The sequence below is a fragment of the Botryllus schlosseri genome, chromosome 13 (assembly GCF_051294905.1).
Source record: "Botryllus schlosseri isolate E-star chromosome 13, Bs_hap1, whole genome shotgun sequence".
In the NCBI taxonomy this organism is placed as follows: domain Eukaryota; kingdom Metazoa; phylum Chordata; class Ascidiacea; order Stolidobranchia; family Styelidae; genus Botryllus; species Botryllus schlosseri.
In genome coordinates this window covers 3,124,494-3,140,991 of record NC_137248.1, presented here as the reverse complement: position 1 = coordinate 3,140,991, position 16,498 = coordinate 3,124,494, and the positions used below count along the sequence as shown (strand labels likewise).

Genomic DNA, 16,498 nt, shown 5'->3' with positions numbered 1-16,498 from the left:
CGTTAGTTCAAACCGACCGATAGCCCTCTTTGGCGCTAATCGAGACGCCCAATCTCGTAAACAAATCGCTAATACAGCCCGATAATTATCGCGCCACGCGTTATTTAGTTCGACATTCACAGTAACGATTCCTCGATATGATTCACCGCTTACTGCGATAATTATCTGGCGGTTAACCGATGGAAATCGCCAAACGACATAGCGGTTACACAGGGATAACTAAGGGTGACCATTTTCTCCTCAATCATTGCATACTCAGAGCATTACACGTTTATCGAACAAGTGAATTTCTACCTGTTATATTCCAAAATGTCCGCTAACAAATTTAGCGCTGTTGACATTATCTGGCGTCGAACGCGCATAACTATATTGATTTGGGGCTAATTCGCCAGTCCGCGCATATACGCGGGTGACCTGTAACGCTATGTACATAAATACACGCGAATTTCCATCAAATAGGGAGAAATGCGGCTTCTAGCAGGAACCGATTTAAAATTTGAGTACTAAATATACTTTTTACTGTTTCCGGAGAAATTCAAATATATTTCTGTTGAACTGAGTCACTTTTGACGAAGTCTCGAATGACTGTTGTAGTTTGCGATGCACCAACGGTGAAATTTTTTTGTAAATTGACGGAATACTCTTGGTAGATACAGAACTTCATATACAATTTCACATGGATTCAGCATGACCAAAACAGTCGACGTTGCAATTCAATTTCGGACACCGAACTCAGCCAGCTATAGTCTAGGTCACGCCGTATATCGCACCATACATTCGCGTCACCCCCGCCTTTACGTTACCTAGACGCGTGAGCATTACCGCACAATCAATGTCGCGTGAGTGAGACGCAGCAACCTCTGACATATAGACGTGAACTTTCGCCACGAAATCGTCTATTGCGGCATCGAATTACGACCGCGTTTCAAAGTAACACGCGCGCCGAGTCACAAGCCGGGAATTTATGATGATCAGGTGTGAAGTTTGATATAGACTTTATAATAGAATCCTACGTGCTGGGATTTTCTGTGCAACTTTAAAATTGTCAGCAACGGCCTTTGGCCGGTATTGAAGTGTCCATGACGTATTGATATCGAGCTACGCTATCAAAGCACATCTGCGCAATTGAAATCATCTGCAATCGGCAACGAACGGCAGCAAGAAGTCTAAATCCGCCAACACACAACTACGGACCACGCCCCGTTGAAACGCCGGGAAAAAGGCGCAAAAAAATCGTGCGGTTCCGCCCGGAATTCCGCAGAAAAGCTCTTAATTTCGTACACGCGTCACCAAAATTAGACCAACACCGGAAAGGTTATCATAGGGCGGTCCGCGGGCCTTTTGATCCGCGCGCAACGTGTGCCAAACTCGCTTCCGAGTTCACCGCGCCCCCGGCGCCGTGTTTATTGACATTGCGCGCGCCCGGGAGGACATCGGAAACGGATTGATAACGCGCAAAAATTAATCCACGCCCCGACTCCATTAGATTTACATGCCTGGAAGGCGCGTGAACTCAACCGCGGGGAGCCTCGAATTTAAACACAATTTCCACAGATACATTCTTAAGATTGACCTTTGCCTATGATCGCGGTCTTACTCATGGTGTCGGGCGAAAAAGCCGAGTTCATTTTTGCGCTGCGAGTTAGATGCTGTTTGTTGATATTTCCTGGAGTCCGTTTGATGTAGAGCGCGTTTTTTTTTCGCTACGAGAATAAACTCGCACCATATCATTCGTCAGTGTTTTTGATATCATTAAATTCGCCCGGGAACACGGCATTACACGCGTGGATTACGCCGGAGAAAAAGGTGCGTTGTGTAACGTACAGAGGCAGAAACATACGAAAAAATAGCGGTTTTGGATGGCATTTCGTACCAATTTTTGTGGTGTCGTGGTAAAAAATGCTGCAAAATGCAAAAATTATGCACCGCGGAGAAGAGTTTGGCAAAGTATTCGTCGTAGAGCTAACGCCCTAAATTCTTATTTAACTTCAAGTAGAATTTGCGGTTTCCAAGTAAAAAAGTAGGAATTCTAAAACACTGAAAACTGTTTAATATCAGCAGTATAAAATCTTAACCACTCGGATAAGTGGGGCACATTTGCAAGTGGAAGCAGCGATTCTCAAGTAAAAAAGTATGTGTTCCAAGACAATATTTGCTCAAAAAACCGAAAACTGTTAAGTAGAAGTTATTCAGATGAAATCACTGGACTTTCTGTAGACGCTACATGAGAAATGTATAGCGCGAAACGTCTGATTTGATATATTTTTGATATATTTCTTCATAACATGGACTTTAATAATTCGATTTCCAAGTTTTGCGAATTCGGGAGTTCGAATTCTAGAGTGATTCGTAAAAACGAACTAATAGAGCTCGCTGTATTTGCCATTATCGGACGAAAATGAACTCTGATAAGATATGGGCTGAACTTGTTCAATTTCAAAGTTTTCGCAAATTCAGTAATTCTAATTCTAATCTAATTTGAAATAAAAACTGTGTAGCTCCAATTCTAATTCTAACCTAATTTGGAATAGCTGGAAATTTTCTACCGTAAGTGGGTTAATTCTTATTAAGCAGTTCGAAAAAGTATAAACACTTCGTTATTTCGCGTAAAATGTCAGTATTCGAGCGCTTGTTTTGCCTAAAAAAAACTAAAACTGTTAATTTGAAGCGGTCCAAAATCTTAACCACTATACCAAGTATATGCAAGTGAGCAAACCCAACTTGAGGACCCCGAAAAAGTAACAGTACTCCGTTACTTTTCAACAGGAATTCGAACCGCCCGGCTGGAGCACACAGCGTCATATTCCGGAGAGTAAAATACTAAAACACACATCGAGAGATAATACAATTATCTCAAGATCGCAAATGCCGACCGTAAATAAACGCAACTGATTCGTGACAAAAAAAAAGCCTTTTTTGGCCGAAAATGCAACTTCCGATTCGCAAGCGCCTGACCCCGGCCAGTTCATCGAGAGGAGACGACACCGTCTGAAGCCAGTGTTACGTAGACAACGAGTCTGAATCGCGATTATAAGTCACAAAGGGGCGCGCAGTTACTACACTGCTTAACAAGCGCATTGCTACCGTGTATCATTTCCGAAAATCTAGCGGTAGACCCTATTTAGTTTAAAGGGCGTTGGATTAAAATCTTCATTTCCGTTTGATGTTGGCCTCTCGGCCCACTATAAGCGTAAAGGTACTCACCGCTTTTAAATTGCCGCAAAGGGCTCCGTACAGGGCTCTCTCAGAAGAATGCACCGTTTCCTGGCAGGTGAAAAAAAGAGTTAAAAAGATCAGAAAAGGGCATGTTTACGTTGCTGGAAAGCGGGGCGTACGTAGCTATCGCCAGATACGGAAATCTAGTTGCACAATTAGACTAATTCCGGTGATATAATTCTAATCTAATTTATGAAATGACACTTTGCTCTAATTCCAATCTAAGTTACGATTTCCCTGTAAATGCTACAAGAGAAATGTATAGCGCCAAGCTTGCTGTACAAACATTTGCTAATCCTCATGAGGACTGAGTATTGACTATGGCTTGATATCGTCACTGTCCATTTTTGGAAATTGTGAATTTGACCAAATAATTTGGACACAAACCAGTTTTGTTTTCAATCTACCTCGAAAATTCAAGTTCATATGTCCACTTCACTAGAAGTCCGTGCCACTTGGAACTTGGAACCCGGTTAAAACGAAAGATCCATGCCCAAATAGCGATGGAAAAAAATGGACATAACACTGAATAAGATACAATGTCCGAGTTTCCGCGAATTCGGTAATTGCAATTATAATCTAATCAGGAGAAAAAACTGTGTAGCTACGATTCTAACTGTAGTCTACTTTGGAAAACACTACGTAGGTACAATTCTGATTCTAATCGAGCTCGGAAAAAACTGCGTGGCTATAATACTAAATTTAATCTGATTTTTAAAAAAACGTGTAGCTATAATTCTGAATATAGTCGAACTTGACAAAAATACTGTGTAGCTATAATTTTAATTCTAATCTAATTTGGAATAAACTGCGTAGCTATGATTTTAATTCTAGTCCAATTTGAACAGAAAAAAACTGTGTGGCTTGTCTCGTTCCGCACTATCAGTTCTCCCGTATCGTGGCATTTTAAGGAAAAGCGGGAATTCGATTAAAATCAAACTTAGATCCAAAAACATTCCGTAAGTTACATTAACAGATTACTAATCAGACAACTAAAATCATCTAGCTGTCCAAGGCTGATTGAGAGACTTATGGAATACTGCGATGTGTGATCTACACGCACGCATCGCGACAACACAAATTCAAAGCACCCGGAAACTGTCGCGTTTCCCTTTTCCCCGTTTCAAAAATACCCTTAATAATTCTACAGCGGGCGTTTTGTTTGTTTGTTTTGGGGGTATTCATGGTGTTTGTCGACTACTATGGTCATTTACACCAGGGCGATATACTTCTTATTTTCCGTAACTGCCGACTTATAGCACGGCCCACCTCTAGGCTTTTGTAAGACACCGCTGACACGGATGAGGTGGCGAGGAGGAGCCTAGGTAAACCTCCAACACTTAGGTATCGAATTTCAGAAGTCGACCTCGGTCGGACTCGAACCCGCACCCATTGGTGTTGTAGCCGCAGATTGTACCACTGCGCTATCTCGACTACAGCGGGCGTATACCGTATACTCTCTCTCCGCGCCACGTCGTAAACGATTGATACAAGGACGGAATTAACATTTGCGAACTCAACCACTTCAATTCATTACGCGGCGCTGCTCCAAGACCCGGTATTATTATCATACCGAACACCAAAGCGACTAATTTACAGCGATAGCGACGTGTCCAGATATATGAATGGCGGGTTAAGTCGCGTGGTGATATCGCTTCCATTATACCCATATGGAATTATAAAATTTATGAATATCGATTGTATATTGAAGTTCTGTAACTCCCAAGAGTGTCTTAAGTTGTTTCATTATTCTAATCACAGCGAAATGCCGTTAGACTAATACGTGAAATGTTTCTATCAACTCTGGTTTAGCCTACCGATGGGGACATACGTCACAATTGAAACCGACGATCGGAACCAAATAAACACGCTAACATCACCACTGACGCATCCAGGGTAGCGTAAAGAACATATCGAACTATGACATTCCTGAACGCACTATAAGCGTTGAAGGGACTTTTTAACCTGCACCTTGATTACGCGACACTTCGCTGACATCACAATTGGAGAGTGACGCAGCAATACACTGCATTCATAATCAAACTTATCCTCTCATACCAAACACATAATGTAGCAACTCCGTACCGAGAAATCAGTGTTATTGAAGAATAGTGATCTACAGTTTATGTATGGATGTCTTCCTATTGAAAATATCATGACTAACGTTTTGCGAAATCTCCCAGCACGCCAGTCTCCACAAGTCCCGCAGTGGATTGCCTTCGATTTCCACCGGCCCGTCTTCGGTCACTGTGAATATCGAAATAACGAGGTTGGAAATAAATAACATAATCAAAAAAATACACCGTCTCCGATAATCATCACATCATTCCCTGCTCTACGCGACAAATATCGAAATAACGAAGTTGCAAATTAATAGCGTGATTAAAAAGAAACATCAACTAGGTCTCAGATATATAACACCATTCGCTGTTCTACGCGATAAATATCAACGCACAAACGCTGCAAATTAATAGCATAATCAAAAAATATCAGCGTAACTAAAATGGATCACTATAATTAGGTAATAATCAGTAAATATAATTCATAACCATAAGCAATCCTGTATATGATAATTATCACGCCATTCGATGCTCTACGCGATAAATATCGAAATAACTAAGTTACAAATTAATAGCATAATAACTAGGGCAAGTTTTTGAAGAAACTTGAATATTTTAGGGTTCATTTCAATATGAATATCAATTGAAGATTTTAGCTACGTACCTCCAAGAAGCTCAGTGAAAAGTTAGGTGCATGAAAAATCGAAAAAAGTTGCAACAAGTCGCATGAAAAATCGAAAAAGCTGCAAAAAGTTGCATGAAAAAATTGGAGAAAAGTTGCAAAAAGTTGCAATATAAGATTCCTCCAAACAGCTTAAAACACCGGAAGCTGTAAAATGAGTTGCAAAAACTTGCCCTAAAATAACTAAATATAATTCATCAGAAATACAGTATCCGATAATTATCTATCATTCGCTGCTCTATACGATATATATCAACATAAAGAGGTTGCAAATTAATATCATAATCAAAAATATCAGAGAATCTAAAATGGATAAGTCAGCTGATTGTGCAATAGTCAGTTAATAGAATTCATCGCCAATCCTGTATCTGATAATTATCACATTATTAACTTCTCCACGCGATAAATATCAACATAATAAAACCGAGGTTACAATCAACAAACAACGCCATTCCCAAAATCCACGAAAAAATTTATACGCACATGACACCCGGCACGAAATACCAGCACACAAATCTATCCATAACAGCAGTAGATAACAACTTATTCTCACACAGATCAAGCGTTAGCACGACAGTAACGAATTCCTGAAGTGTCAGAGGTCACCATCAAAACCTGTACGCGTGTTTTATATTAGGAATACATCTCGAAATCCGTGGGATTGAGTCACGCCACCAGTAAACATAAAATCGCGTAGGACCGTATAATCTTCTTAACGAATTAGATGTAGTATCAGATAAATGCTACGCGGCTTATACGAGAGCGGTCAAAATTTTGGTGTAACATTGATATTGTAAATTGCTGGGCACTCTCATTGTCACCAAGAATTAATTTATCAACGACCTTTGCGTTCACATAAAACATTGGTTCTAAAGCTTTCCAGGCCGCGACCCAAATCTAAGTTTAGTGGCATCTCGCGACGCAAGCCTCACACATCAAAAAGAGCGCGTCTTTAATATTAGCACGCTACGTTTTTACGGGCATGTATCGCATAGAGAACGCAACGTTGTGTCGGACGATATTTCAAATTGGGATGCATTATTTTCCTCTGCAGGTCGCATTCACTACTGTCTACAACGGGTGTTCAAAAATGACTTTTTTTTTCTCAAATTCTACTGGCTACTTGATAAAATTGTTAGGTTACCTAATTGAAGCCTGCACACCAAATTTGGTTCAATTCCAACCAGTGGAAGCGGAGTTATTGGCGTCGAAAAATTTGGATTGGAATAAAATAGTATTGACGGTGGGCACACTTGTAATAAATGATTGAAGAATTGGCCACCGTAAATCCTATTTTATTCAAATCCAAAGTTTTCGACGAAAAACTCAATTTATTCCGCTTCTACTAGTTGTAATTGAGTCAGATTTGTTTTGCATCGTTTTTTGAACACAACCCAAAAATTTCATGGGGTGCAGCGTTTTTTAGGGTAACCTGACAATTTAATCAGTGAATGGCTGGAATAAAAAAAAAAAGGTTATTTTCGACCAACCTCGCCCTACACTAAAACCATCCCAACGGTCTCCGACGTATGTCGGATAAATCGTAACGAATGAAACCAATCTGTGTAATACATATAGGCCGCAATGCGCGCGCTGTTGGCACAATGAACTCGCCCTAGCTGGAGCTTCACTCAGATTGATATTCACATGTCATCCAAACTCATCAACTTAAAGCCTTTTAGAAATGTTAACCTACTTGTGGCGCGATTTCCTGAACAATCCTCGGAATTTCGCTTTATACCCGTATACCGATGACTTAATACGCGTATATACGCCAGAATCTCCCGGGATAATATTGCACGCAATTGTCTCAAGACCTGCTGTTATTGCCGTTTCGCGGCTCCGCGCGCTCGTAGGAAATTATCTTTCCGCAATTGTCTCGAGACTTAACGAGGTGGCGGGCGCGATTTTGATCCGGACCGATGGCGAGAATCCTGAAAGAAGACGCCCTGTAACCGAATCTCGAGGGTTCGATGCGTGGTACTTGGCATTTGCGTGGGCCGAAATTCGAAACAGCGCGCCTAAAAGCGCAGTTGGTGCGCTGTTAGCGGGAAAGGTCGGGACGATCCGGTTATTAGGGATGGATGCGTGCGTCTCGCGTGACTCGAAAAAACCGTCCTGATGATGGCATTGATGATTTGTGGTTGAAATTAGGCCCAGGCTCCGGATTACTCAATAGGGCTCTTCAAAAATGACTTTTTTTTCTCAAATCGTACTGACTGGCTACTTGATAAAATTGTTAGGTTACCTAATTTAAGCCTACACACAAAATTTGGTTCAATTCCAGCCAGTAACCGCTTTGCTACAGGAGAAGAAAGTTTTTATTTATTATATAAAAATAAATAACGAAAAATTAAAAAATAATTCTGTTCACCCCATGAAAGTGTTAGGCTGTCTATAGAAACGATGCTCACCAAATTTGGTTCAATTCCAACCAGTGGAAGCGGAGTTATTGCCGTCGAAAAATTTGGATTTGAATAAAATAGTATTTACGGTGACCGATTCTTTGTTTATTTATTACAGTTGTGCTCACCGAAAATACTATTTTATTCAAATCCAAATTTTTCGACGGCAATAACTCCGCTCAAATTTTTTGTCACTTATTTTTACATAATAAATAGAAACTTACTTCCCATGTAGCAAAGCGGTTACTGGCTGAAATTGAACCAAATTTTCGTGTGTAGGCTTAAATTACGTAACCTAACAATCTTGTCAAGTAGCCAGTACGATTTGAGAAAAAAAGTCATTTTTGAAGAGCCCTATTACTCAAGTAAGGAGACGCGAGAGACAACTTTTTGAAGTACTAAAATTTCATGCTCTTTACGACGAAGAGTTAACTTATCAACGAAATTTGTAGTATCGATAGTATTTTCCTCTGTGGTAGCCTTGAAACCCCGATTGCATGTATCGCATACGTGAAGGTCGCCCTACATATGAGCGTGCGACCATAGTGTCCTAAACGGCGTGGACACAAGCAAATCTCACGGTTCAGTGACATTGGTCTACATCACATTTTCCATTTATTCAAAGGCAATTTGACGGTCATTTTTGACCGGCTTGCCGAGCATTAAATTCGATAAAACACGTATCAATTGAACGCTATAGCGCTACCGCTACCGCGGTACTGATTGCGAAAATATAAGTATATTCCGCTCGTGGTCCTGGAGCCCGCCCAAATCAGCCTCGAATGTTGCACTGTAACGGAGTTTGGTATTGTGACGCAGCCATGCCGTCTGAGCGGCTCAGGAGCAAGTGCGCACGAGAGTAAGAGTGTGAATGCCCAATCGGTTGCGCAACAATGGCCAATACGCTCGCGGTTTGCGCTGCTGCTCACCTGCACCCGTCTGGTTTCATTATTTGCTGAGAGATTCCCTTGATCATTTGAATGAATTTTACCAGGCGAAACGCTATCAGTTCCCCCTTGGAAGACAACAAATGCGAAATCCAGCCCAAAATGAACGTTGACTAGTCGCACCCGTCAGGCATACGCAATACGCATATCCGCGCAAAATCAAATGGGTCTCGGCTGAAGAAACGCGAGTCATCGCGTCCCGTAATTTATTATTATATGTGGGATTTAATAGAACGCGATTACGGTAAAGTAGCATATTAATCGGCGTAATCGACCAAGATTACTGATTGCTCCCGCACTCCACCCGCTAGCAAACAACTGCGACGCTACACAATTCTCAAGTCTACGCCACGCTGTGAAGCTAACCACAAAATTGACAGAATGAGATAGGTCCAATTTCGTTAATGCTTGGCGTTGAGAGCCAGCCTTATACGCCGATTGGTCCGTGGATATTATGAGCATGTTACGCAATATATGCGACACTTCAGCATGTAAATTCGACACTTGGCGCGCCCCCTTAATTCTAACCCTGAACAAACCTGAACCCAATACATAATATAACACGTAATACCCATAACCAGCATACATTATATACTACATACAGGTCAAGTGTAGAATTCACCAAGTGACGTATATCACAATTCACGCTCATATTTGGTAAAATATTCGTTTTGGATTTATTAATAAAGGTTGATGCACGGCTTTCATATTAATAGTAAATCTTACATTTTGAATGGCAAATTCATCAAGTTTCAAATTACACAAGCCGACTTCGCTGGTGACCGTTGCGGTTGGGGTTGGGGTGGTTTTAGTTTTCGAGTTATAAGACACATTACCAAGTGTGGCAGGCTCAATTGTCACTTTTCATTGTGACGCGATCAACCACGCCATCATCGAATTAGTAGCAGACTTGGACACCTAGACTATTCTAGTGGTATGATTGGACAAATTACAACAAAATGCCGGTTATCTAATTCTAATCTAATTCGTGATACGGTCTAATTATAATTTTAATCGAATTTCAGGTTTTCCCGAAAATAACTACATAGTGCGAAACGAGCTAAGCTTGCCGTACAGAAATTTGTCATTCTTATGCTCAAGAAAATGAATTGATTGAAATTGATAGGAGTTGGAATTTTGTTGTAATTCTACTGTGAAGCAAAAATTCTAATCTAATTCCGAAAAAATGTGTAGCTATAATTCTAAGAGATTCTTGGCGGTACAGAACTTCAATATGCAATTGAATAGTATATTCATACTGAAATAAACCCGAATGTTTTCGGCTGACACTCGTCAGGGGTAATTGTCAGCAACTCGTAGAGAATTGGAAAGAACATTGTATATCAACAACAATCACCAATAATTCTAATATAATTTAGAAAAAACTAACAATATCTGGTTGTCCGACTCAGTCTAGTAGGGTTCTATACCAATACCGAGAATGTCATTACCGAGAATGGACATTACCGAGGATTGTCATTACCGAGAATGGACATTACCGAGAATGGCCAATGCCAAGAATCTAACTTACTGAGACGGCGTTGTCGAGATATTTATATCTGAGAATCGACACCGAGTGCGGCAAAGCCGTGATGCCCATTGCCCATACACACGACTTGTGCATATGCATAACATGCCTGCATTGCATACATTGCATTCTCGGTGGTGTCCATTCTCTGTGGTGTCCATTCTCGGTAATGTCCATTCTCGGTAATGGCATTCTCGGCAATGGTTTTCTCGGTATTGACCGGACACCGTCTAGTAGAGCATGTCTGATGATGATCAATACGCATCGATTCATATTACAGTAAAATTCACGGTAGAATAAAACAGTCTTATTTTTGATCCATACATAGTTAGCGTCATAGATTTTTTTCATTTTCCCCAACTCATTCATTCGCAAAAGTAAAATCGTGGCATTAAAAACGGTTAGAATGAAAAATCATGGTCCGCGCGTCACTCTAAATTGTTACTTCCCGCTGCGTCCATTAGTATTATCATTCAAAATCGAGGATGCTTCATAAATTATGGAGCGCCCGCCATAAAACTATATAACGTAGACAGACCTTCTTTTTGTGACATAAATTCCATCTTTGTAGAACGCTACAGTCATTCGATTATTGCTGCATCGCTTCTTGTCCGTTTCGAAGCGAAAAGCCGCGCGTTACCAAGAACACGCGTTCGAATTACGTTGAGCTGCACCTGACTTTGGCTCCATATGTCGGCGGGCACCCGGGGGAATCGGACAAAGTCTATGTTTTTTAATCATTTATTGTCCGTTAGGGATTATAGAGCGCTGTATGGGATAGATGATTGGATGTGAACACGGTTTAGAGCTGGTTCGGCGTGACGTGTCGACTTACTGGCTCGCGAATGACACGGAGAAAAATGTGTGGAGTTGGTTTGACATGAGACACGCTAGAGATGAGAGTAGCCGACGGTGAACAATATGAACATGCACTGATTCCAAGACATTAAAATATGTCATTCGGCGACTTGGCTAACAACATCCATTATGTAGCTAACCTATATTGGTCTGGACACACGCACAAACTTTCCATGACGAAGTACGTAACCTAAGATTGCATTTGAAAAAAAATCGATTTAAAACGAACACGTTTAACACATGGCCCTTGTTTAAAACATGTTTTTTGCGTATATTTTAGCAATGACGTCACGAATCTTACATTGCGACGTCACAGTGGATTGACATTGACAATCGAAAATATCGGGTAAACATGGCTCCTTGACGAAAAAGGCTTCCGACCCCTGTCTTAAACGAACCTCAAACTATATTATTATGCGGCATTTTTAACGGTCGGCGGACATCGTCATCAGAACACCCATTTCGTACCAATGATCTAGGCCTATATCTACATGCCAAACTGTAGATCCTACGACGATTTCGAGGGTTTCAGCTAGCCCACATCGTCTACGTCGACTACATTGGGTACAAATCGTCCGTAGGCTCATATTACATGTTTTCCGAAAGTATTTACACAATTATGGTTTAATTATACAACGTTTGAAATGTTTTTTAAAGACCATTTGTTTTAAATGCAGCCTTATATGTGACGGAAACACATTCCAAATCTACTTACTCTTTCGACTTTGGATTTTGTAAAGTAGAAAGGCATCGCAATTGCGATACTGGCCAGCTCTTTTCAAGTAAGATTTGCTTATACTTATTATAAGTATTCAATAAACATAAGTAGTGGAGAATTGGAAAGAACATTGTATATCAACAATCGCATCACTGATACGCTTGTTGACATACAATGTTCAGGGACTACGATATTCATATATCGTATATTCATGAATATCGTAGGCCCCGAATGTTCTTTTCAATTCTGTTCTAGTTGCTGACGATTACCACTGACGAGTGTCAGCCGAAAATATATGGGTTTCTTTCAATACGAATATACTATTTCCAACAACAACAGTCGACATGGTGGATTTCTTTGCACAAGGTTCAATTTACAACCTATAAGACGGCATGCAATTTCTGCTTTAAACGAAACCGATTCTATCAACGAGAAAACACGAATATATGACATCACAGTCACCAGTATTGCTGTCATGGGAACGGTCGTCAGGATTGAGGAAACGACCTATGAATGCTCGCATTTGGCGCGCGCAGAAATACCATAGCTAACACGCTATTGCTTAAAATTGAATGCATTGCCGATTGTTCTGGTAATGTAGACCGTGTTTAATCCGTCAAAAACAAATACCCACATACAATCTTCGTGTAGCGTGAAAAATGACACAATGGGACGGCGTAGTGTGAATTTAAAGATGATAAAAGGCCGTTTACGACCGCGCATAATTTCCGACCTTAATAACTCTCAAATCGCGCAAGGTCACGGGGTCGAAAGGTCGAGCAAGGCCGCGCCAGAATAACGCAGCAGACTTGGACAATTAGATAATTCTAGTTGTATAATGACGCTAATTACAGCGAAATGCCAGTGATCTAATTCTAATCTAATTTACGAAATGTTTCTACGCTCAAATTTCAATTTTATTTTCATTTCTAGTTTTAAAGAAAATGCTACATAACTATATAGTACGAAACGAGCCATAAGCTGTGTAGCTATAATTCGAATTATAATCTAATTGAAAAAATATGTAGCTATAATTCTAATTCTAGTCTGATTTGTAATAAGCTGTGTAGCTGTTATTCTAATTACAATCTAATTTTGATAGCAACGTGTAGTTATAATTGTAATTCTAGTCAGATTTGGAAGAAACTATGTAGCTACAATTATAATTCTAGTCTAATCTGGATAACAACGTGTAGTTATAATTCTAATTCTAGTCTGTTTTGGAAGAAACTGTGTAGCTATCTTGTAATTACAATCTAATTTGGTAAAGAGTGTGTAAGCGTAATTATAATTCTAGTCTAATTTGGATAACAACGTGTAGTTATAATTTTAATTCTAGTCTAATTTGGAAAAATGAATTAAAATTAGAGCATAGAAACATTTCACAAATTAGAATAGGCTTACATTTTAGGCTTAACATTACCGCCGTCTCCACTAATTTTGTGAATTAGACAACTCATATATCTAATTGTCAAAGTCTAGCTTCAAAAAGCTAGTATTGCACAGTCACGTGATTTTCCTTCTTGTTTACGTAACAGTAAAGCAGGGTGATGATATCGATAAAGTTATCCCTATCAAATCTGACCCGCTAACCTGAAAGAACGGTCAACACAGGCCTCGACTGCGTCGTCGACGTAAACCAACCGGTGGGAGCTATAATATTGTAGACTAAACCATTATTCTGAGTTCTTTTGATACTACGCCGGCGAAATCGATACAACCTTATAAACCAGGGATATCCCTGTTATAAACACGGACCGGGGCCTACGATAACTTAAGTTATCGTAGGCCCCGCACGGACGTTATACCAAGCACTCACACTATACGAATTGTGGTTAGAGCCATTTTCCTTGACGTGTCGAATCATAAATTTGAGATGGACCTCGCCATTGATCCTGTCTGGATCCTCGAATGTACCAAACTCGGCCGGATTGAAATTATTCGCAGAACTTCATGAACGTGAGTTCAATGCGCGCCTTACCGGCATTGCGATCCGCGATGATTTGACCTAGACTACTTTTTTATTCGTGTATGTTGTAGTATAAATTCCGAGTTGCTCCCATTGTATTTTCGGCTTACTCTCATCAGGGGTAATTGTCAGCAAATAGTTGAGATACGATGGGTGATATGCAATGTTCTTACCGATCCTTTACCAAACCAATATTCGGGTTTATTTCAATATGAATATACCATTGAAAATATTTGGAACACAGAAGCCCGCAAGAATGAAAAGAGCATACTGGAAAAGTCACATTACGGCAGACGGTTTAAATTAGCACGTACGACCCACGCTTGTCATATACCGCGCACAATATTCCAAATTATTGTCATATTTATAACAAAGAGGAAGTCAAGACGATATATAACACATAATCAAACCCATATCCATACGAAAACGCGGTCGCGATTACAATACTTTAAGTGGGGAATTACGGCCCTACATCGTCGTAATGTGTCATTATACGCGAGCGCGCGTAGAATAATCATAATATCTAAACGGCAAAACAATTATCCCGAATATAGGATCGATTTCGCCCTTACGCGTGGCCAATTCCATTATTTAGACGGCGGAAAAGAACGTCCACGCCACACTCTATGGAAGTATGTCGGAATTCATTACGCGCTTTTAACTAATTAAACTATCCCGATAATGGGAACATCGGTGCTGTTCTTCATAAATTTTTCTAAGTATCGTAATTAGCCGAATGCATTGGCGTCACTCTTGGGATAATCAAGCGTTATTATTCACAAAAAGGCATTGATCTGTTGTCGTAATGGAATACGGTGGGATGCCGCCATTAGTTTGTTGCGCGATTTGCAAGGGCTTTAGAGGCCGCGCGCTCAAGTCCATTTGGAGTGGAGTTGCGCTAATCGGTGTCGCTAATCGTGGATGAGGACGGCGCCAATTTAAGCCACTGACTAACGCAATTTAGCGCGCGCGTAATCCCGTCCGGTTATGAAGCAGTGCCGTTTAGACGGGGAATGCTAATTATGATTTTCGTAACCACACGGATTCTTTAGAACAGCGGCTCCCGACCTTTTTGGATGTCGGGGCCGCATTTCAAACTTCAGACTACGTACGTAGCCGCATGAAAACACTCCAGTAGGCTACTTACAACGAAAATTTAAAGGTAGCTATATAGCCTACCTCTGGATCTCACATTCCAGCTAATTCAAAAGCATGTACATTGCACATAGACTTCTATAGATTCTATATCGGTTCTTTCAGCATTGATAGACGCAGATTGCGTTTGACGGTAGTCTGCAAGAATTCTCGTTGCCGATTTTTAGAAGCGGCCTTGGACGGCTTTAGACATAACTCCTTTTAGCATTCATATACAGAAATTGACTATAACTATTCATATAAACAAACAACAACTGACGTCTATTGTATATTTGTTGCATGTTTAGACTTTATAGGTCAATCACTGCCGTAAGAAGGCTACCTCGGAACCGCGGTTGAGAATCTCTGCTTTAGAATATCCGCACAAGTTCATATCCCACAAATCTATCTATTCTCGGATGACAAGCCAGGCATAGAGCTGAAATCAGTATCTCTGTCTAATAGTTACTAGGGGTGAGCGAAATCGTGTACGTCAGTGTGAATGATGTGGAAGTTCGAATATGTAGGCTACGTGTACGTTTTATGCAACCACAAAAAATATAATGCCAATTCTACATCACGTTAAAGATTATTTCGTATTTTTCCGACCATTCCGATTTCATTGTACTTTGTGACAATGCTGCACGTTTCGTGTGTTGGTATGTGTGGCCCTTCCGCAGCGGAAAACGGTATCTAAACTATAATTGTCGTTGATAAATTCGCACTCAACGACAAGAAGCGTATTATTTCTGTACCGCGAATAAATCAATTCCAGCCGCAATTAAACGCATCGAATTATTCACGAACGGGAACTTGCCAATCTCGTAACCGACTTTACCGCCGCCGTCCGTAGACAGCGCGGTCCAGACGGAGCAGCCACCTATGTTGACCTTATCCGAGTCGCAAATTACACGACGCTATGACGCCGCGCGTTTGCTAATCAGGTAGAAATTAAATGTTGATAGAATTGGAGAGAGCGAA

At 40.6% G+C, this 16,498-nt stretch overlaps 1 protein-coding gene across 3 annotated transcripts in view; it reads right to left on the bottom strand.

Annotated features, from left to right (window-relative positions):
* The window catches only part of LOC145453707 (nuclear pore complex protein Nup107-like), a 92,910-nt gene that overhangs the window by 16,186 nt on the left and 60,226 nt on the right, over positions 1-16,498 (bottom strand). For 2 of the 3 annotated variants that reach the window (XM_080331686.1, XM_080331687.1), the window contains exons 14-15: positions 5,381-5,463; positions 3,205-3,264 (exon numbers count right to left, since the gene is read on the bottom strand). In XM_080331686.1, the coding sequence (XP_080187812.1) occupies positions 3,205-3,264; positions 5,381-5,463 (143 nt within the window). The remainder of the gene's footprint in view (positions 1-3,204; positions 3,265-5,380; positions 5,464-16,498) is intronic. The other variant, XM_080331688.1, reaches the window with a different exon arrangement.